The sequence below is a fragment of the Hylobates moloch genome, unplaced genomic scaffold, assembly GCF_009828535.3.
Source record: "Hylobates moloch isolate HMO894 unplaced genomic scaffold, HMol_V3 SCAFFOLD_17, whole genome shotgun sequence".
NCBI lineage: Eukaryota > Metazoa > Chordata > Mammalia > Primates > Hylobatidae > Hylobates > Hylobates moloch.
The window spans coordinates 70,649,059-70,672,996 of record NW_026652292.1 but is presented as its reverse complement, the minus strand read 5'-3'; the positions used below and the strand labels follow the sequence as shown (position 1 = coordinate 70,672,996).

General features: G+C 34.4%; 1 protein-coding gene across 7 annotated transcripts in view; it reads left to right on the top strand.

Moving 5' to 3' along the window:
* CPEB2 (cytoplasmic polyadenylation element binding protein 2) overlaps window positions 1–23,938 on the top strand; it is a 64,570-nt gene that overhangs the window by 40,222 nt on the left and 410 nt on the right. For all 7 annotated transcript variants that reach the window (XM_032135195.2, XM_032135193.2, XM_032135191.2 and 4 more), the window contains 6 exons: window positions 10,464–10,634; window positions 12,185–12,274; window positions 16,454–16,572; window positions 17,546–17,660; window positions 20,483–20,664; window positions 23,877–23,938. The exon at window positions 23,877–23,938 is cut by the window's right edge and continues 410 nt beyond it. In XM_032135195.2, the coding sequence (XP_031991086.1) occupies window positions 10,464–10,634; window positions 12,185–12,274; window positions 16,454–16,572; window positions 17,546–17,660; window positions 20,483–20,664; window positions 23,877–23,938 (739 nt within the window). The remainder of the gene's footprint in view (window positions 1–10,463; window positions 10,635–12,184; window positions 12,275–16,453; window positions 16,573–17,545; window positions 17,661–20,482; window positions 20,665–23,876) is intronic.

Genomic DNA, 23,938 nt, shown 5'->3' with positions numbered 1-23,938 from the left:
TTTTCATCTCAGATTATATGGCCTTAGTAAATTATGAACACTAGCAGTCTACTTTTAAAATTTTGATTGTGAGAGTCACGTGAAAGCACACTCATTAGAAATAACTACTGAGAAATTTTATCTGAATTTTAAAGTACACTGAAACAGTAAGTAATGCAATTTTTTTTAAAACCTGCATACCAAAGGAATGACTCAGAAATGGCTAGTCACCTGGTTTTCTTCCTATTTTTTACTGTTTTTTCCTATTCCATGCTAGATATAATAAACCTCAGACTGATAACCTTTTAACCACCAAAGACCCCCTTTTATATAGCTTCATGTTTTAGATTTGATCCATTAAAGAAACTGCATTTGCTTAGTAATTATTTTGTTTAAAATGAGTTGCTTATCTTCTGTTCATGTGGGATGTGTCACACTGAGTTGATATAATTTTTGCTAAAAATAAGTCATGGCTCTTCTACCAGTGCAGTAATGGGTGAACAGTTATTTTCACAGGACATTCTGACTTTGACTTTTGTAGTCCTGTTCAGGAAGAACTGTTTTTCTTCTTTCATCCCAGGCACAAAGAAACTGTTTTCATTTAAAAGATTTTGCACTTGACTACAGTCAAATCAAGTTACTACCTATGAAAATGACTTTAAGTACTTGAATTTCTTAATAATGTCAGTAAGAACTTCAAAGCTAGCTCTAGATACTAATTGATGAAATATACTTTAGGAATAATCAAAATGTAATTATGCTAGTAGTAGTTAAGAAAAGCAGAGATTTCGTTCCCTGCTTTTTAGTTGGAACCTATCACTACTGTGTATCTCTATCCCCTGGTAGCCATAAAGAGTTCTACTTTAGAGCTGCCTAGGGGACAGCATTAGGAAGGAAAAGGGTTCACATGGAGAGCTGACTTTAATATATGGAAAACTACTTATCATTTATATTTATTTTTCATTTATTGTTTCTTCCATTCCATTCTGAGAGTGAACATACTTGTCCAGGATTGAAGTAGGATGAGGGTTGTGAAGGGAGGTGTGAAGTGTAACTTAAGTTCGATCCTTTCAACTTAAACTATTTCTGTAGCACAATAAGTTGCTTTAATAAAGGATTAAAGGGCTACTGTGTTCCAAAAGGAATAAAAATATATAGAATATTTTTAGTAATAGAAATAAAAACCTATTTTAGTTAATGGTTCTAAGCCCCGGGAGGCAATCCTTTTAAGCAAGTAAACCCAGAGCTTGAGTTAGTAGATTACATATGGGATGAGAAGATAGGAGAAATAATTTGAAAGGGAGACAAATGATGGAAAGTTTCATTAGAGAAGTTTGATTTATTCATAGTGTATAGTCATTCAGACTTATGTGCTATAATAAATAAGGAATTATTAATAATATAGTATGTTATAGACTGCTTTAAAGTTGATCCAGGATTTTCGATTTGGAACAATTGTGAAGTACCCAGGGTAACTGTACACTCCCTAATATCATCACTGCCAGATATTTTTATGATGAAATCGGGGCTGAAATCCTTGATAAATAATTTCAATAATTGTGAGAGAGTGGGCAAGATCTCTGAAGCATGAAAAAAAGCTGGGGTAACACTAATACAGGGGTTAGGAAACCATGGCCCACAGGCCAAGGCTTCTGTTTTTGTAAACAAAGTTTTATTGAAATGCAGCCAGTATTTATTCATTGACTTTTGTCTGGCTGCCTTGAAACTACAATGATAGCACAGTTGAGTAGTTCCAACAGAAAATGTCTTGTCTTCAAAATGTGAAATATTATATTTACTACTGACCCTTTAAAGAAAAAAATTTGCTGACCTCCCTTCCCTAACCTTTAAGAGACTGACGGTACCTGCTCTACACCTATACCCAGCAATATGAATTTTTATAGAAAACAAATTTTAGTAAACCTAATTTTAAAGCATATATATCTAGAAATTAAATAAAATTTACAAAGACATATAATAAATAAAATTTTAAATAAAATTTACAAAGTTCATAGATTATAAATTTTTTAAGTAAATTATCTTCTTTATCCTTTATGAGAAAGGTACAAACCTGTTGGAGCAAAACATTTTTAAGCTGTTAGTGTGTACGTTATGGTGCCTTTCTCAGTTATTTGCAGAATCATACCCAAGTCTATTTGATTAAACAGATAATGCTGAAAATAGATCAATCTGAAATATACTTCTATTGTTTTGATACTTTTTTAAATTAATGTTTGGTAACATTAGCATAGCGCCCAGTGTCAGAGTTAGTAATCACCTATAACTTCTCTAACATACATGGATGTATGCCGCACATACACCTACACACACACAGAGACCAGAGACCATAGGGGATAGCCATTATTCTTGTTTTGCTCTTCCTTCTCTTACTACTTCATTCATCTATAACCTTTATTATAACTACTATTTTGCCTTTAAAATTATACATTTTAGGTAGCAAACTTAATGTAAGCTATTATACTTGCATTTGTAGGTAGGGTTCTTGGACTCATAGTTAAGAATATCTCCAGTCTTCTGTATTTTACCTTAATATGGCCTTTGGAATATTTCTTCTGCGCTTTTGGCTAAGCAAATATCTTCTACCGAAGGAAGGCTTTTTCCCTCTACTTCTTTTTCTCCTCTATCCTTTTCTGTCTATAACTATCTCATTCTTTGTAAATCCTCTTTTAAAGAACCTTTAGTTAGAATCTCACTCCAGCCTGGGTTATAATCAATCTTCTCTGCTTCTAAATCCTCAGATGTTTTATCTGTATTTTCTATTACAAAACTTTAATTTGCCTTTCATTCATATGTATGTGTCAGTGCTTATGTACATAAATATCTGTCAGAAATACCTGTATATATGTGTGTATATATACACATATGCATACATATTACATATATATGAGCGTAATATACATTTTAAGTTAGACTCATGGGAGTAGCATTTTTGTGTAATGGTTTATTTTTGTTGCCTTGTAGTAGGGTCAATAATTTTGATTTGGGTTTATTTCATAACAATGCAGAGAAATGAAGTGTTTGGAGTCAAGATCAAGTGATAATTTCTAAAATCAAAAAGCAGAAGACCATAAGCAAAAAAAATCTGCCACCTTACACAATGCAACTCTAACTATAGTTTTAAATTGTTTTGAGTATAGGGTTTGAAAATTAATATCTTTAGGGTTCTCTTACTGATTTTAACAGCAAGAAAATATTACCTTTAAGATTATTTATCTGGAGAAATAAACATCTAACTCTTGTGGTAAGAGCCTTAGGAATAACCATATCAACTCTTCTTTTAAAAGAAAAAAAAATTTCTTAAGTAATTACTTTTAGATATTTATAAATATCAGTCTCAAGTAAAAGAGAAATGATTAGCTTTTTGTACGGAAATTGTATAGAAAGGAAATTACAATTAGTAATTTTTATCAGTTATTTCTTATTGGTGAATAACATTTTATTGTATGAATTTGTTTATCCATTTTCCTATTGATGTTTGAGTTATACATTTGGTACTTGTTATGAATAAGACTTCCATGAATATTTTTGTACCTTTTTGTATGTGGGTGGATATGAGCACTCGTTTCTCTTGGATGTATAAGTAAAAGTGGAATTACTAGTTCATAGAGTAAGTATGTATGTTCAACTTTATTAGAAACTGCCAAATAGTTTCCAGTTTTATACTCCAGTAGAGTATGAGACTGACTTTAAAGTGTTGGCCTTTTTTTTTTTTTTTTCCTTTTTGAGATGGAGTTTTGCTAGTGTTGCCCAGGCTGGAGTGCAATGGCCCAATCTCGGCTCACTGCAATTTCCACCTCCTAGGTTGAAGCGATTCTTCTGCCTCAGCCTTCCAAGTTAGTTGGGATTACAGACATGTGCCACCACACTCGGCTAATTTTTGTATTTTTAGTAGAGACGGGGTTTTGCCATATTGGCCAGGCTGGTCTCAAACTCCTGACCTCAGGTGATCTGCCCGCCTCAGCCTCCCAAAGTGCTGGGATTACAGGCGTGAGCCATCGCACCCGGCCAAGTGTTGGCTTTTTAATTTTATCCGTTCTGATGGTGTGTAGTCTCTCACTGTGGCTCTAATTTGCAGTTTCCTGATGACTAAGGATGACATCTAAGCACCTTTTCATGTGCTTCTAACCCATTCCATTGTATTCTTCTGTAACGTTCCCTTACAAGTCTTTTGCTCATTTTTAATTGGGTTGTTTTTCTTCATTTATGGGAGTTGTTTATATATTTTGTCCTATTTCCCAGTAGTGTATTTGCTTGTCATCCACTTTTTTTTTTTTTTTTTTTTTTTTTTTGAGACGGAGTCTCGCTCTGTCACCCAGGCTGGAGTGCAGTGGCGCGATCTCGGCTTACTGCAAGCTCCACCTCCCGGGTTCACGCCATTCTCCTGCCTCAGCCTCTCCGAGTAGCTGGGACTACAGGTGCCCGCCACCACGCCCGGCTAATTTTTTGTATTTTTAGTAGAGACGGGATTTCACGTCATCCACTTTTTAACAGTATCTTTGATAAGCAGAAAAATGTCTAAATTTTAATAAAAATCCAATTATTTTCATTCACCATTAGTGTCATTTAGTCCCAAGAAATTATCACTACCCACAAGGTTATGAAGAAATTCTAGTTTCATTGTTTTAACTTTTACATTTAAGTCTGTGATCCTTCTTGGATTTATTTTTCAGTATGGTGTGATACAAGGATCAAATTTATTTTTCCCCCTCCAACTAGAAATCCATTTATTGAAAAGATTTACTTTTCCACATTGAACTGCATTGGTACTTTAGAAAAACATCAAGTGACTGTACATGTATAGGCCCATTTCTAGACTCTTATGTTCCATTTATCTGTCTAATATCAGTTTTATAGTCTCAATAACTATAGCTAACTAGTGAGTCTTGGAACTTGGTAGTGTAAATCCTCCAACTTTGGCTTTTTGTTTGTTTTGTACGCTCTCCTTGATTGTTCGTAGGCCTTTGATTTATCATAAATTTTAGAACTGGCTTGTGAATTTCTAGAAGACAGTGTGCTGAGATTTTGGATGGATTGTATCCAATCTATAGATTGGATAATTTGGAAAGAATTTACATCTAACATAGTTTCTTCTGTTTATTCATTTATTTCATATTTTTAACATTTTTCCCCAGCAAATTTTTGTCATTTTCGGTGTAAAAGTCTTGCATATCTTGTGTTAAGTTTATTTGTCAGTATTTGGTGGGTTTGGATGAGATATGGAAATGATATCTAAAATTTTTCCCAGTTTATTACTAGCATTTAGAAGTAATTTGGTTTTTGTAAATTGAATTTGCATTTCTTCCCTAGATAAATACAATTATTTCTGCTAGGTTGATTTCTTTGAATTTTACATGTACAATTATGTCTATACTAAGTAATTTCATTTTTCTTTGCCAGTATTCATGACTTTAAATTATTCTTTTCATCTTCTTTGATTTGTTGTACCTCCAGTAGTACAATGCTGAGTAGAAATAGAGTGAACATCCTTCCAAACCTTCAAGAGAAACCATTTGATAATTTATTATTAAAGACTTTCAATCTTTTTTTTTTTTTAATGCTCTTTATAGGATTGAGGAAATTCCCTCCTACTCCTAGTTTTCTGGGAGTTGTGGTTTTTTTTTTTTTAATTATGAATAGCTGTTGAATTTTATCAGATGCATTTCCTACATTTATGGAAATGATTTTATGGTATTTCTGTTTTTGTCTGTTTATGTAGTACAATTAACAGTAATTGGTTTTAAAATGATAAATCAATCTTAACGTTCCTGGGGTGAACCCCACTTAATCATGATTTGTTTTCCATTTTTATCTGTACTTCTGGATTCATTCTGCCAATATTTTTTTTAGGATTTTTGCATTTATGTCCATAAGGGACATTGGTATATAGTTTCCTTGTAATGTTTTTGTCAGATTTTAGTATTGCACTTGTAAAAAAATGTTGTGAAGTGCTTCCTCTTTCTTTATTCTCTGGAATAGTTTGTATAAAATTGCTATTTTTTCTTCTTCAAAAGTCTAGTTCATTTGCCAGTAAAGCCATCTAGGCCTGGATTTTTCTCTGTCGGAAGATTTTTTTATTTTGATTTTTAAGTTATGATTTTTATTTTTTTAACAGGTAAAGAACTTTTCAGATTTTTTCTCCCTGTGCCATTTTTGAAAAGCTGCATTTTTCAAGGGATTTGTTTCCTCTAGTTGTTAAATTTATTACCATAAAGTGGCTAATAACATTCCCTTTTTAAATCTTTTAATGTTTGTAAGTTCTGTGTTGATTGATGTCTCTTTTTTGTTGCTTTATTTCCTTCATCGTACTTTCTTTGTATTTTATTTGCTATTCTTTTTCTAGCTTTTTGTGGTAGAAACAAGATGATTTGTTTTAAGCATGTCTTGTTTTCTAATATGCTTTTAAAACTATGAATTTTCCTTTAAGCCTGGCTTTTGCTGCATTCCAGCAAAAAGAATTTGTTGTATTTAATTATCATTGAGTTTTATTCCTTTGAGGTGTAAGAACCTGAAAACATATGTATGGTATCATTCTTAGAAAGCATGTTTAAAGTACACTACAGTGGTGGACATAACTTATTTAATGGTTCTCCTTTTATTGTCATATTAATTTGGAATATGATAAAAGGATAATTGGCAAGGTAAAAAGTCATACTTTGTCAATGATGGCTGGTCGCGGTGGCTCACGCCTGTAATCCCAGCACTCTGGGAGGCCGAGGCAGGCAGATCGCAAGGTCAGGAGATCGAGACCATCCTGGCTAATATGGTAAAACCCTGTCTCTACTAAAAAAATTAAAAAAATTAGCTGGGTGTGGTGGCGGGCGCCTGTAGTCCCAGCTACTCAGGCTGAGGCAAGAGAATGGCATGAACCCAGGAGGTGGAGCTTGCAGTGAGCTGAGATCATGCCACTGCACTCCAGCCTGGGCAACATAGCGAGACTCCTCAAAATAAAAGAAAGTCATACTTTGTCAATGATATATATTCAGTTAACTCTTCTTTTAAATGAGTATTTAAATCTGTAGCTTCTATGGCTTCTTGAAAAAAAGCAGTCATTATTGTCCAACAGGGAAGATTCTTGTTTGTATGGCTAGTGTGCAAAATGTTCTTAAACTTTTCATTACATTCTTTGTTTAGCTGAACTTCGTTAATAGATTATAGACACATAGATTATAGATGTTTTTAGTTATGAATACTAAGTATAATATTTTATTATAGTAAACAAAAAGTTTGAGTCATTTTTGGGTCACTTTTCTCTTTGGCATTGCTTATAGTGTGATTTGTCACCGCATTTTTTTTTTTTTTAATGTAGACCCTAAGTATTTGTGATCCATATTTTTTCTCAACTTAAATGTCTATTAGAAAGACATTTGAATACTTACTGTATTTATGACACTGCTAAGTTTTTATTTGTGTTAGGGCATTTTAAAGTGAAAAACTTTCCAAAGTATTGGTACGTCTGAAATAAATAGAGAATCTGGATTTGTGATTTTTTTCCTTAAAATCAAGTTTGTATGCATGCTGTTTATCTTATTCCTTTTAAAATAGAGAATTATTCAATTAAAGTCTAACCATTAAAAGTCTGACCAGTTATTCACAATTAATATTATTTTTAGTGGACCTTGATGTTCATTTTATTGAGTAAAAATAGTGTCATGTTGAAGAGTTTCCTTTCTGTTGATGACAAAATATACTGACATTTTGTTTTGCATTGCTTCCTATTTCTAATAACAGGTATTTGAAAAGTTAAGTGATATTCACAAAGTTACTCAGTGAACATGGGTATTTTTCAGAACATCGTATTTAAACAGCATTTGAATCTTTAGAATAATTCATTTCCTATATCAAATATCATCTTTCTCTCTGTTGTTGTGTCTTATAAACTAAATTTTTATGTCAAACATCTAGGTAGCTAGCTACCTCACTCTGACAGGCATGTGGTCCCTTCCTTCTTGTCCCCAACCCATTCTGTTCAGGCTGTCACATTTCTACTTGTTTTTGTTTGTATCACTTGCATCATGTGTCATATTTTTCAAGATGTTCTATGGTATGTGATTTAGTATATAAACAAATACCCAACATAAAATGGTCCGGTCCGTGGCCTATTTGCTTAATATATAGACAGATATCCAATATAAAACCGATACTGGTCCATGGCCTGTTAGGAACCAGGCCACACAGCAGGAGGTGAGCGGAGGGCAAGTGAGCATTGCTGCCTGCCTGAGCTCCACCTCCTGTCAGTCAGATCAGCAGTAGCATTAGATTCTCACAGGAGCGTGAACCCTATTGTGAACTGCACGTGTGAAGGATCTAGGTTGTGTGCTCCTTATGAGAATCTAATGTCTGATGATCTGAGGTGGAACATTTTCATCCCAAAATCATCCCCCTGCTGTGGAAAAATTGTTGTCCACAAAACTGGTCCCTGATGCCAAAAAGGTTGGAGATCGCTGCTATAGATTATATGCATTGTCTCCTATCCAAAAAAATCCTTCAGTTAATACTGAAAGAAAAACAACTTGTCCATATTCTTACTCTGCTTTTCCTTCTCTAATATACTTCTCTTCATCTGATCTCTATACTTAATAAAACTCTAAATACATGCAATGTGACTCCTACCCAACTTTCCTGAAAGAGCTACCTTCACAGATCATGTATGTCCTCAAAAACAACTGTTTATTAAAAGTAATTATCTTAATATCTCACATTGTTACTTAATTGTTCTTTTGTTCTTTTATTAGTTTTTTGGTGCTTCTATTACCGTGATATTTTGGCTGACCTCCCACTTTTCTTATCTCACTCCTTTCTCTAGCTCCTTGAATGTTCTGCTTCTTCCTTGTAAGTTTCTCAAGGAGCTGTCCTCATCATTTCTCGCTGGAGTGTTTATCATGGATGTTATAAAGGACCTTAAACTATAACCCATGTGGAGTTGACTCCAAATTATTTTCTCAGAAATATGACATTTCTGTTCTCCACTTCCTTTTCAGCTTCCTACTGTACATTTGCTTCTGAACATCCTAACAGCATATAAAACTGTACATATCTAAAGCTTAAATTATTTTCCGTTCTCATACCAGTTTCTGGTCTTTACTGTCCTTATATCAGTTAATGGTTTTATCATTTTCTAAAGTCTTCCTTAGATCTCTCCTTTTTCATTCTTTCTCCCTATTTTGTTTCCTATCTGCTTGTGACTGCCATCCATCCTTTGTGGATTTTTTGCACAGCTTCTGATCTGCTCATTTCCAGCTACCTTATCCATATTTACTAAGTCTCCCTAATGCATTGAAAAAGTTATAATCTTGATTGAATTCCTGTATCCAGTTGATTATCTTCACCACCTACTAAATGTCTCGTTAGCCTGGCATTCAGCACTAAATAATCTAGCTAGCCTCAAAGGGCTTTTCTAGCTTTTACTCTCCTTGTTTCCAACATATTTCAGCCAACCTTGACTATTCCTTATTTCTCAAGTAAGTTCAGTTTTTCCTACATTTTCTTATGTTTCTCCTTTCACTTGGAAAAAAGGAAAATTTGCTGAAAACCATGTTCCTATAAATATTTCTACCTATAGATATTCTACCCTTTCTAATGCCTATGTACTGCTATTTTTCTCTTTTTATCCCAAATGCTATCTAATTTCACTTAGAGATTTAGGAAATCATCCTTTCATTTGACCCCTTTCCTCCAGAATATGTCCTCTGAGCACTTTGAAGCTTTCTTATGGATGTGTACCATGGTTACATATATAGATCTTATCTTTCTAAATGTACATTCCTTGACAGCCGGGGAGTAGTATATCAGGTCATTTAAGTTTTGTGGAGGGATTACCCACAGAGTGGGGATTACTTCAGAGGATTGTACAGGATGTGCCCTATATAAGGATTACCTCCTGAAATGTGGGCTCAAATGGGCACTAACGTGCTAGAGGGGATACCTTTTCTGTTTTGCACATGTGCAGAAGCCCTGTCTACCATTTCATATAATTGGCACACATGTAATAAATTAGGTCAAGACCTTGTATACAAGTATTACTTGTTCTCCATATCATTACTTACTGCAGTCTACAAGTGATTTTTTATAAATTATATCCCCTTTTCTATTTAGTCTGTGCCATTTCCTTTCTGCTACCAGTTTCTGAAAAGTTTCTCCTGTTACATATCCATTCTAACTGTCCACATACATTAGGTTCTTGCTTATAAGAAGTTCTTGCTCATAACAAGTTGAAGTGATCTAGTATCTCTTTTGCAGTTTAATTGTTGACATATGACTATGTTTATTTCTAAGTCACTCTTTAGATTGCTTCTTTCTTGAATCCAGGTAATTAAAACCACACACGATTTAAATTTCTCTTAATTTTTATGTTCACCTGCATCACCTTCATTTTTAAGTCTTTGAATTTGTCATTGGTATTTTTATGCTTAAATTTATCATTTTCTCATATCTGAGATTCAAGTTGTATTTGTTCTTTATTCTAGGTCGTTCTTCCCTCTTTCCAATAGATGATGGCTTGCTGGATGATGGTCACAGTGATCAAGTTGGAGTTTTAAATTCACCCACCTGTTATTCAGCTCATCAAAATGGAGAGCGAATAGAACGCTTCTCTCGAAAAGTTTTTGTTGGTGGTCTTCCTCCAGATATTGATGAAGGTATTTATTAAGATATTTATTAACATGGTGATTTGGACTTTAACACAAACAAAAAAATATGAAATTTAATTGAATGGACTATGAAAGTTTTTACCACCTAGAAATTTTCCGAATTAGAATGCATTTTCTTCTTTTAAAATATTTTATCACCTATCGAAATATGAAAGTTGAACAAAAGCTTTTTTATTTTTTTCCTTAGATCTTACCATATTTGTAACTGCGAGCATTTTTTGTAAATAAGATTTTCATGACCTAGGTCATATTCTACTTGTTCTTAAAATATAGAATATATTTAGGTATATAAAACTTAAAGCTTTTTGTATCACCATAATGTGTGCATGCACACATACACTGAAATAAATGGAACCAACCATAAGATTATATCAAATGCTTGGTAATCAAAAGTTTAATTTATTTTTATTTATTTATTTTTTTTGAGGCAGAGTCTCATTCTGTCTTCCAGGCTGGAGTGCAGTGGCGCAATCTCGGCTCGCTGCAAACTCCATTTCCCGAGTTCAAGCGATTCTCCTGCCTCAGCCTCCTGTGTAGCTGGGACTACAGGCGCATGCCACCATGCCCCACTAATTTGTTGTATTTTTAGTAGAGACAGCGTTTCACTGTGTTAGCCAGGATGGTTTTGATCTCCTAACCTCGTGATCTGTCCACCTCAGCCTCCCAAAGTGCTGGGATTACAGGCATGAGCCACCACGCCTGGCCAAAAGTTTAATTTCTTTAAGGATAAATGTGCTCTTAGAAACAGGGAAGAAAGAGGCTATTAAAACCAAAAGGGAAATGGAAACAGAACATGAATAGGAAATTAGGGTTTCACAAACACTAATAATTGTATGTGAAAATGATCATGTGTAATTATAACAAAAGAAAATTAATTGAAGACTTAAAATATTAAGCTATATTTGTGAGGTTATGAGAAATGTATCACTCATTCTTACATTTTAGGACATTTTTTAGTTATGATTCAGATATCCACAAACTTATTCTAAGTATTGATCTTCATAAGCTGTCTATGTAATGAAATAACATAAGACATAGCAATTGGATGTTACCTATATGGATTTCGGTGAAACTACCTGGCATGTATCAGACCCTATATTTTTTCAACATTATAGTTATTCAGGTCTTGTTTCAGCAGACCTTTTTTTCCTATACTAAAATGATTTTATTTGTGAAGCAGTAATAGATTCTATTTAATTTATATATGTTGGCGTTCTTTTCAGTCCAGTGCTATTTGTGGTTTGGTGTACTATAAAGTCATTAGTATCCATACAATGTTATATAAAATTTTAAAATTCACATGGAATTGAGTATTCTAACCACTGCATTGCTTAAAAATGAATTTATTTTGACAAAACTTGTTAAGCTTGACATATTATTTTAATAAGTATGTTAGACATATTCCCAGTGTTTATATTCTAATTTATCTTAAGGTATTTGGCACTTTTAAATGTTAAATCTTCATAGTAACAGTACAGAATTTCTTAGAACGAATCACTGAAACTAATTTCTAATGTGTATTATTGTACTTTATTAAGATGAAATAACTGCTAGCTTCAGAAGATTTGGGCCTTTGGTAGTAGATTGGCCTCATAAAGCAGAAAGCAAGTCCTATTTTCCACCAAAAGGTAAGGATTGTTATTGTTAATATTTGCTAGGAAATAATTGGTTGTATGAGAGCAAAAGAAAGAATAGCAGTTACTTAGCCAGTTAGGAATCATAAGAGACTTGCTATTTGATAATAATTTCATAGACTCAGATCAACAAATGTTTGAGTATTTTCTCTGTCTAAAGCATCATTTCAAGTAACTTGGGTATAGACATATGAAACAGTATCTCTGCGTTATGAAATTAAGATCTATGTGAAGTGATTGGTCTTTTATAAAATATAAATTTATGAACAGTTGAAATATAAGATTTATATTAAATGTTCTAGATAACAGCAGAGCAGTATAAATTATTGCCAACTCTGTTGATGAATAAATAATTTAGATAAAAAAGTAGCTAGTTGGATCTATTTTTTTTTCAATTATATAAAGGAAGATGCTTAGTTATGTTAGTCAGTAATTGCTAGGAAGACACCGTGGCTGATCACCACAGGACAAGAATTACAAATTGTGCTAACCTTCACATGCAAGTCACATGATCAAGTCACCATCTGTGGGGAGAGGAAGTATATCCTGCCCACAATAACAAGAGGAAGAGAGGAGAAAGGAGTCTTGAACATTAATTCAGCTAGTCAGAATTGCTAATGGAAGGTTCTCTGAAATGAATAAAAGAAAGAGGGAGGTTCAAAGATTAAGACTTACTTTAAACATTGCTGAAATATAATTTTAGCACACTACACATACTATTCAGTTTCATGACTCAGTGAATTGTCAAGCCTGGAGAAAAGACCCCAGTAGAACTGTTAAATGGTTCGATTTTGACTCTGGGAAATGAAGCATGATAAAGAAGTTACTGGCACATAAAAACTAGATACAGGTTTCTGGTGATGAATTATATGAGGCATATCTACTTTCTGTCATTGAGAATTATAGAACCTTCACTAATAGTTCACATAGTTTTTTAGATAAATGGAATAATGCAATTTTGTTTTAATACTTGCAGATCTATATATATATGTAGGGAATCAAGAACATCTTTTGAGTAGGGATTCCGGATCCTAGGCCTCTGTGAGAATCTGATTAAAGCTATCTACCTCTCTCCATGTAGTCTGGAGTTTATTGGAGGTCACAAAACCTTGGTTTAGAGAGGAAGTTATCTCCACATAGATAGAGATGTTTATTTATTCGCTTAGTTTTAGTGTTGTCCATAGTTTTACTCTCTTGCCATTTCATAAAGTTTACTTTATAAATGCCATTTTTATTGAATACTCAGAGTACTGAATTATTTTGTAATGTTCTCGACTAAGCTACCGTCATCACTTGCCTGGACTACTTCAGCTGTCTTTCTAGTCTCTCCACATCTCTAGCCCTCTCCAGTTTTCTCCTATAGTCCAGTCACAGCAGTCTTTGAAAACTCATTGGATGGTGCTATTCCTTACTCACCTGCATAAACCCTTTAATGGTTTCTCTTATTTTTAGGATAAAAGCAAAAATGCATTCACTCTGCCTGGCCTTGCCTTCTTTCTAGCTTCTTCTACTATTGCTGCTTGTTTCCTTCCAGTCCCACAGACTGGCCTTGTTCTCTCCAGCCTCAGTGCTTTTATGTATGATAATCTCTAGACTGACGGTGTCTCTTCCTTAAGTCTCTTTATATATTCCCTACTAATCTTGTATCTCAAGCTTAAGTGTAAGTTTGTCACAGAATACATTGAGGATCTACCAAATGAGGTCAGCTCCTCCTGCCCAACTCCTAGTGCTGTATGTGTCTTTCACTGCTAGCACTCATCACAGTTGCAGTATTACATTTTTACAACTTTAAACATTTGTAATTATTTTATTAATGTCAGTTTCTTTCAATGGTCTGTAAAATAGTGTCTTTATTCACCTTTGTGAATGTTCATATTCTCAATAACTCACGGATTTTTAACTGCCTAATACATGAGATAACAAAAAATACTATAGGATAGAGAAATTACTTCAGGTAGATGGGGAAAGCTTCACTGAGAGGTCTGGAATTAATCTAAGGTACTGTATATAGATAGATAAAAAGTACTTGAACAGAGTTCCAGGCAGGAATGGAAATAGAATTTTAAAAAGGAATTAGGAATTGTTTGGATGGAGAAAGATGCACATTTTTGCATGAGCCACTTGTTCACTTACAAGAACGGTGTACTCTAAGCCTAGAAAGATGGGATGGAACATATTTAATGAAACAGAATAGTTGTTGTCTTTATTGCTATTGTTGCTATCATTGTTATTGTGGTTTTGCAGTATTTAGTTTCTCTAATTGAAAAAATAAAATTGGCACTGGCAAATCATAGTTTTTTTGGTACAATTACAGTTAATTGTAGCCATTTCCAAAGACCAGTATCCCTAAACCTTGTTCTTTCAAGCAATTTTGTTATTTCTGTAATTCAGCATTTTCCATGGTTTGGAAAACACTGGTATAGAAGCATCCAGTGGGTGAAGCTACCTTGTAATTACAGCAGTGACTAGAGTCCCTTAGATGCTAAGCCACACACGTACGTAAGTTTCCTTTGCAGTGAATAACCTTCACCTTATGTGATTATTAGCTTGCTTTAACAAATTCGAAAGAAGCTATTATATAGTATGTTTTTGTGAAGAATATTTTAATATCTAATGACTTGCATTAGGTAAGTCATAATTTACCTGATATGGCTTAATTTTTGCAATATAAACGTTCCCTAATAATAACAAAAATTGAGCAGTATTAAAGATATTGAATTTAAAGTATTATTTTAAATTAAGCAATATTAAAATATTAATATCAAAAATTATAAAAATTGGCCAACATTAAAATACTGAATTTAATATACTATTTTAGTAAATTGGTCTTATATCCTTTTAATTACTACAAAATAGTTGTAGTTCCCAGATCCTTATTTTGTATCAAAATTAAAGCCTTAAAAAAATCTTCATTATTTTCAAGAATATTTAAATTGTTTCCAGCAGTGTAAAAAATCCAAGACATGTTTTTTAATCCTGTGTAATCTTACCTTTGGACGTTTGTATTTATATAGGGTGAAATCATTTATATAAGGTGAAATGGCTTCGGGTATTTTTTATGCAATCAGGTATTTTAATTTTATTAAAATGAAGTACTTTAGTGTCACATCAGACCTTTGTGGCATACAGCTATGGTTGACAATAAGCTGAGTTTTTCAACTTGAGTAAAAACATGACCTTACATTTCCCATTATATGATGGAACAGACATACATGGCCTGCTTGATGTCTGCTTCATACTGGGACTAGATTAAAATGCTGTACATTTGTTCGCATAGAAATCTTGCCAAGGTAAGGGATAGATCATTTATAGCTATCACTTGCTGGGAATAATCACATAATAGTAAACTTGCAGTGTAAATTTTGATGCCTTCTTTTTATAATGTAGTCTATTCTGTCTGCTGGATACATGATTTTTTATTAAAGATTGACAATTGGTTGTTTACAAGTCTAGATAGTCTCCAAACAGTTTGAAAAATGTATTCCACGGCTTTCCAAGTTGAGGCTTGATTTAAAAGTTTTGATCCATCTGACCCATGTTTTATTAAGGAACATGTTTCATTCCAACCTTCCTACTGTAGCTTTCTTAGTATCATTGGGAAGTTTTCATGAGACTGTGGAATGTTTCCTCTGCTTAGGGGATTTCCTGGACCTTTCCAAGTGTGTTCCAGTCTAAAAGTCTAGAACTTGGATTAACCTGAGGGCATTTATAGCAAACTTTAGCTCCAGATATACTCACCTGGTTAATTGTGCCAAGTTCTGTAACAAGGTAGTATCACTACTAGAAAGCACATGGGAGACCTTGGGGCCGACCTCGGTTTGAAATTATTCAACCAACTACTATGAGACTGACTTTGGTGGTACTTTGATTTTTTTCTTCTGTAAAACAGGAATAATATTTCATAGACTTTTGAGAATCAAATACTAATGCATGTAAGTTAGTACAGTATCTGATAGCAAGTGTTCTATATAAAGTAGCCAATTGCTTTACTGAGTATCTGTTTTAATGTGTATTACATAGGATATTGTGTTCTCTTGTAGAAGGTAAATGGTTTTTCACCCTATTTGACAGTTTTGTTTTTTTTTCAAAAGCATGTATTTTCTAAACAGTACTGAAATTTGGAGTAAAATCACTTGGCTTGACATATTGCCCTATCTTTAATGGTTATTCCAGGCTATGCATTTCTTCTCTTTCAAGAAGAGAGCTCAGTTCAGGCACTAATTGATGCTTGTATTGAAGAAGATGGAAAACTCTATCTGTGTGTTTCTAGCCCTACTATCAAGGACAAACCAGTAAGTAAATACCACATGAACTTCAGGCTACAAATGAAAATTTTTCAAAAATTGTTTTGAAATGATTGTTAATTAATAAAAGAACAATTAAACTACCATGTTGAGTTTTAGTTTTTGAAACATCCAGATAATTTATAGCAGGCATTCCCAACCCCTGGGCAGTGGACCAGTACTAGTGGTCCATGATCTATTAGGAACCAGGCCACACAGCAGGAGATGAGTGGCAGGCAAGCCAGCATTACTGCCTGAGCTCCACCTCCTGTCAGATCAGAGATGGCATTCTATTCTCATAGGAATGCAAACCCTATTGTGAACTGCACATGCGAGTGATCTGGGTTGCATGTTCTTTATGAGAATCTAATGCCTGATGATCTGAGGTGGAACACTTTGGTCTCGAAACCATCCTCCACCACCTCCATCCTTGGAAAAATTGTTTACCTCAAAATTGGTCCCTGGTGCCAAAAAGGTCAGAGACTGCAGATTTATAGTATCTAGATCAAAAGTTATAAAAATAATTTGTTGGCCGGGCGCGGTGGCTCACGCTTGTAATCCCAGCACTTTGGGAGGCCGAGGCGGGCGGATCACGAGGTCGGGAGATCGAGACCACGGTGAAACCCCGTCTCTACTAAAAATACAAAAAATTAGCCGGGCGTGGTGGCGGGTGCCTGTAGTCCCAGCTACTCGGAGAGGCTGAGGCAGGAGAATGGCGTGAACCCGGGAGGCGGAGCTTGCAGTGAGCCGAGATTGCGCCACTGCACTCCAGCCTGGGCAATAGAGCGAGACTCCGTCTCAAAAAAATAAAAATAAAAATAAAAATAAAAATAAAAATAAAATAAAAATAAAAATAATTTGTTTCCAGATCCCACTATACAAATTTTTAAACAATAAAAGAATCACTATTAACTGGTAAAAACAAACAGAAAATTCTCATAAGCCATCAAGGGAGTAAGACCCAATGTAATTTTCTTCATAGGTTCAAATACGTCCTTGGAATTTGAGTGATAGTGATTTTGTAATGGATGGTTCTCAGCCTTTGGATCCCCGAAAAACCATTTTTGTTGGAGGTGTTCCTAGGCCATTAAGGGCTGGTAAGTAGAATGTTAACAATTTTGTTTAAAAAAAAATCATTTAATATGTCCTAGTCAATTTAATAAACATTTGGAAACTATTGTGTACATGACACTATTGGACAGAGCAGGAGCAGATTCTTCATGCTCCAATAGCTGCTAACTACAGAATTTTGAAACAAGTTCTGAGGCCCCTTCTTGAAACTCTCAAACTGGAGAATTGGGTACTTATCTGTCAATATTAGTGCAGTAGCTAACTACAAGCATATCTATAAGAATCTACCTAAATATTTCCGATTTCCTAAGTATACCTCTCTGAGATATGAGAATTTGGGGTCTGTTTATTTTGTGTACATTGATTCCAATATCTGAAAAAGAAATATGGGATTTTTTTCTCTTTTATCTATATTTTAATCATTAAAGTAGCACTTTAGATAAGTGAATGATGATAAACTTGTGTTGAACAATAACTAGGAACCAAAAACCTACCAAAATATGTCACATAGGAATACAATTGTAGATATAAATGCCCACTTTGCACATGTTAGATGGTACTGTGCACGATGTGTGGAGTGTTAGTGATTTCCATCACTGAGAACATCCTCTCCCCAATCTTAGAGATACATGTTAAAGAACTATTCATACATGTAAATAGTTACGAATATGATGACTTCTACAAAGAAGTACTATAGGGAACAGAAGAGCATGTAGCAAGGAAATATGATATCTGATACCTTGAAGGTATTTGAAGTCTGATATCTTGAAGATATTTGTAGTTGAGCTGACATATAAAGACTGGGCGAAAGGAGTAGGATCAGGGTGGTAGTAGGGTTCTGAGGAGTGTGTTGTTTCACAGAAAGGGAACAGCTTATTTAAAGGTCTTGAGTGGAGGGAAACAGGGTGCTTTGGAGGAACTGAAAGAAGCCCAAAGTGCCTGACTTGGGATACAAGGAGTGAGGGAAGGGACACAAGGAGACAGGAGTCAAATCATACAAGTCTAATGGACTAACTTGGTATTTATTCTCAGAGCAAGGGTAAAATAAACCATTGAAGAGTTTTTAAGCAAAAGAGAGACTTCATCATCTTTGCAGTTTTCAAAGTTCACTTTAGCTAATGACTCATAGAGAGGGGGGCCAGGGTGAGAGTAAATACGGGCAGACCAATTTAGCATCCTATTATTACAATCCAGGAGATAGACAATGGTGGCTTGGATTAGTGGTAGCAGTGGAGAAAGCCAACTGAACAGAGGTGACAGATATTTATGAGGTAAACACAAAGACTGAATCTCATCTTTCAGTCATAAGCCACTGAGTGGATAGTGATGCCTTTTACTGAGATGGAAGGAACACTGGAGAAGGAGCAGATAGGGAGGGAAGATTATGATCTTGGTTTTGAACACAAGTGTATGGCACCATTCAGAGCTCCCAAATAGAAATTTCAATTAAACCATGGTATATGGTATATTTTTTATGTATTTTTATGGTGGTATCTGGTATATTTTTTAAGAGAATCACTCTTTATACTGTTTTAAAAACAAGCTGGGAAGGCAAAGGCCAAAAGCAAAGAGAGATAAGGCTATTGCCATGAACCAGATGAAAAATGATGTTAGCATGAATCAGGATGTTAGTAGTGATGGAGGTGAGGCGATTGGACTCTAGATATGTTTTAAAATCAAGTTTACAGGATTGCATGTGCAGTATGGAGCAAGGGAAGAATACAGAAAGGATGAAGCCAAAGATCTTGACAACCTCATCTTTTCTGTTGCTTTCTAACTGGGTCAGCAGAAACTCATTGGAGCAGGTTTAAATGGGATAGGGGAATATTATGAGTTCCATTTTTAATATACTGAGTGTGGCCAGTGCCTGTTAAATATCGAGTTGTCCAATAGACAGTTGCATGTACAAGTCTGGCATCCAGGGGAGAGGTCCACACTAGAGATAAAAATGTAGGAGCTTAGAAACATATAGATGGTGTTTAAAGCTATGATACAGGATGAAGTTACCAAAGCCAGGAGTGTAGTGTTGCAAGGATTGAAAGTTAGGGTACTCTGACATTGAAAAGTTAAGGAGTTTAGGATGAACTATCAAGGAAGACTCAGAAGAAATTTATCAGTGAGGTAGTAGCAGAATTAGTGGGATAATATATTCTAGAAGCCAGATGGAGAAAATATTTGAATGAGAAGGAAGGGATTAACTGTGTTCAATGCTACTTACAGATAGATTGACCATTGGACTTAGCTTGAACAATTAGAGTGGAGTCATGGTGTGATAGTCTGATTAGAAAAAGAGTTGAATATAGAATGGGAGGAGAGGAATTGGGGGGAATACTGGAACAGACTTTGAGAAATTTGGTTGTAAGGGGGAACAGAGAAATGGAGCAGTAGCTGAGAGGGAGAAAAAGTGTTATGGGAATTTTTTTTAAGGTAGGAAAATTATAGTGTACTTGGGAATGACCTAGTATAAGGGGAAAACTGATTGTACAGAAGGGAAAGGGGAAAGTTGCTGAAGCAGTGTCCTTAGTGAGAGTGTATGGGATCTAGTATGCAAGTGAAAGGATTGGATTTAGGAAAGAGCATGGAACTATTTCTCTATAGGACAGAAGATAAGAGTATATAGTGGGTTTAGTGCTGTAAGTAGGTAGATGTGATGGTGGTGAGTCACTTTATAGTTAAAAAAAAAGCATCCTTGATCCCCGTCCTTTTTTAACAACAGCCTCTTATCTGCCACTCTACTCCTGGTCAAATGATAATATACTATTGACTTTTACGTTTTACAAAAAATACTTAAAAATTGTTGATTACTGTGTTCTCTCACATTGGATGTAAACTTCTTTTCCTTTTGAAGTGGAACTTGCTATGATCATGGACCGGCTGTATGGTGGAGTTTGTTATGCAGGAATTGATACAGATCCTGAGCTAAAATACCCAAAAGGTGCTGGGCGAGTTGCTTTCTCCAATCAGCAGAGCTATATTGCTGCCATCAGTGCGCGGTTTGTTCAGCTTCAGCATGGTGATATTGATAAACGTGTAAGTTGCATATTGGGAAATCACTTATGTCCTATAATAAGGTGCTGATCCAAAGCTTCATACCCTAAGGAGTTAATAATACAATTTGAACACTGTTTAATTTTTATACTTCTTTAAGTCTTAAAGGATATTATATAAAAATATCCTTGAAATGGAAAATTACTGAACACACTTTAAACTTTAGGTATAATATAAAAATATTAATATCATTGTGCAGCCATGTCAGAATTTTTTAATCAGCCAATAAGGTCAAATATTCTAACCGTGGAGGCAGAGATGTTGTTTTAAGAGCCTGTACATTGGAGTCAGACTGCCTGGGATTGAACCCCATTTCTACAAATTAACCTTCTCTATGCCTCTTTTTCCTCACTTGTAAAATAGAAAACAATGAAAATATGTTTTTCTCAGTAATTTTGAGGATTAAATAAATTTACATATATATAAGCACTTAGAATAGAACTTGACGGAGAGTGTTATTTAAATGTTTGTTTTCATTTGTCACAAAATCTAAAATAAAAATGCATTGTGTATATTTCTCTAAAATAATTGACCTAAACTTAAAATTTTTTTAGTAGTATTGCTTGAATCATCACAATAAGAACTTTTAAGAAGTACTAGGAATGATAACTGAAACCCTATTGAATAATTCCAAGTACTGACTACCCTCTAAAATAGGGAAAGACACTAGCATTCATTTACAAATCTATTTTATGCCAAAATCTGTGAACAGTTCCTATACATAGCTAAACATATTATAAAATAATCATGTTTATATTTATAGTATAGCAGAAATACATTAAGAATATGGGGGTAAATGAATTTTTATATCTGAATTAGTAGATAGAAGATATAACTTGAGTGGATACTCCTTTTCCCCAATATAACAGTTTCTTGAAGCCTCTTCTGGGGCTGTTTGGGACATTAAAAGACTATATTGGGGACAGGGAAGCTAGTTAATTAATACCAATTGACTGGACCATGCATGCTAGAAGTAGTCCCTGATGTAATTACCCAACCGTCTCATTTAGAAAAGAAACGCAGCATAGGTTCAGTTCACAAATGCAGAGTAGGGTTTTTTTTGTTTGTTTGCATTGCTACTTAAAAGGTTGCCAAAAAAAAAAAAACTAAGAGGAGGTGCTCTGCTTTTGACAAGACATGCATACATAACTTTTCTGAACTTGTCTGAACGTTAAGAGTTCCTCTAGTGTTGTGGTTCTCAACCTCTGCTGTACATTATTCACCTAAGACTAGGTGAAGTGTAGTGTTAATGAAACTTCCTTTTGCATATAGAAGAGTTTAATTATTAGAGATTATTAATGAAAAATAGGTTTTGAAATTCAATTTTCCATCTTTAAAGTCTCTGGTTTTGAGTAAGGTATGTTAGCTTCATAAAACTAATATCTAGAATTTTAAAAATACAAATAATTGAAATCATTGCATTTGTAAAATTTTTGTTCAACAGTTTTATATTAAAATGTAACTCCTGAACATCTGGCGTTTTATCACGTATTATGGAAGTGAAGTAAACATCACAGACCTTGGTTTCAATTTGTCTAAAATCTTATTAAAAAAAAAAAAAAAGAAATAACCATGAGAAAGAAACCCAGAAAACATATGTAAATGTATTGCATTTATGCATATATTTATAGCATTTCTACTTCATGCTAGATATTCTTCTAGGCACTGGAAACTGAATGTTGAGCAAATGGGTGCTGTCCCAGTGTTCATGGAGTTTATAATTCAGTGAGATGAAATCCGGCAACTCTCATGCTACCTTAATGTGTTCTTTGTTCATAATAATGTTCTTTTTTATTATAGCTATAATTTGTAGTGAAGATAATGAATCAAAAATAGCAGCCTGGCAAAGAAAAGATAGAACCCATAAAGGAAAAAGTTGAGAGATAAAAATCAAGCATAAAAATTTTAAAAATTTGTGTTAAAGATTGTAAAGCCACTGGAAAAAAAGGTTAAAAATTCTTAACTGACAAAAGAGAACTCATAAATCAATTTAAAAAACAAACAAAACTCCAGCAAGACAATATGCAAAAGATACAAACAAGCAATTCAGAAAAGCCAAGTGTCGAATATACATAAAATATATCCTAATCCTAATCAATGAAATATAAACAACAATGTAATTCCATTACCCATCTATCAAATGAACATCCTACAGTTTTTGTAATCAACTTTTAGGTTGTTTCTAGTTTGTTGTTGTTCTTACAAATAATATTGCGGAAAATATCCTTATATTCATTTTCTGCACTCATGCAAGTATTTCAGTAGAATACATTCAGAATACAAACTGTTGGGTCATTATTTTTTACTATAGGCAACTTTACTTTATCTCAATCCAGTCCTTCAGAACACTCAGTGTTCTGCTGTCTCCTAAGGAAGGGCTGAGCTGTTACGCTGTCTGGCACTTTTCAGCCAAACAACGGTAAAAACCTTCCATTCATAAAGTTATCACAAGCAGGAAAGCAAGGCTATTGCAGCTAATAGTAGCTAATACTAATTTATAGAATATTTTACCATGTGCCAAGCACTGTCATATGCTTTTACATTCACAATTTAAGCCTCACAACTCTGAGACAGGATCTGTTACTCCCACTTGACAGATGTGGAAACTGAGGTGGAGAAGTTTATCATTCAGAGCTAACTCCAGTCTGAAGTGTTCTGCCAAGTCAGACCTTCACAACGCGACTGGTACTTTATATCTTACAAATTTACAGAAGTCTAGGCATGCCCTTTGTAAGATTCTCCACAGTTCTGGCTTGTCTGTGCCAGTTATTTCCAAGCAGAGTGTGACTCGCACCTGCATTGGAGAAGCGCTGCCTTAATCAGTGGCTGTTCGGGTTCTGCCATCTCACAGGTGATACTGGAATGAGGGAAAAAGGTGTGGAAACTGTCTTCCATGACTACTTGATATCTCTTTTGTTTTTCACTCACAATCTCCCCTAAGTCTGAAAATACCAGCACACAGGTGTTTCAAACATGTTATTCAAGAAAGGTGAGAGTGGAATGTTTTGCAAATCAGATTTTTATAGATTTTTAAAGTGTTTTAACCTACTACATGGTAAAGCTCCTTCCTTGAGAAACTGCCCATTTCCTCAGCTTTTAATGCTGGTGCTTTTTTTCTGCTATAGAAACATTTTAAGTTATTACAGAATTTGGTTTCTGAAGCAGACCCTAATGAGACTTTCTTTTTTTTCAAGGTGGAGGTAAAGCCATATGTGCTAGATGACCAGATGTGTGATGAATGCCAGGGCGCACGCTG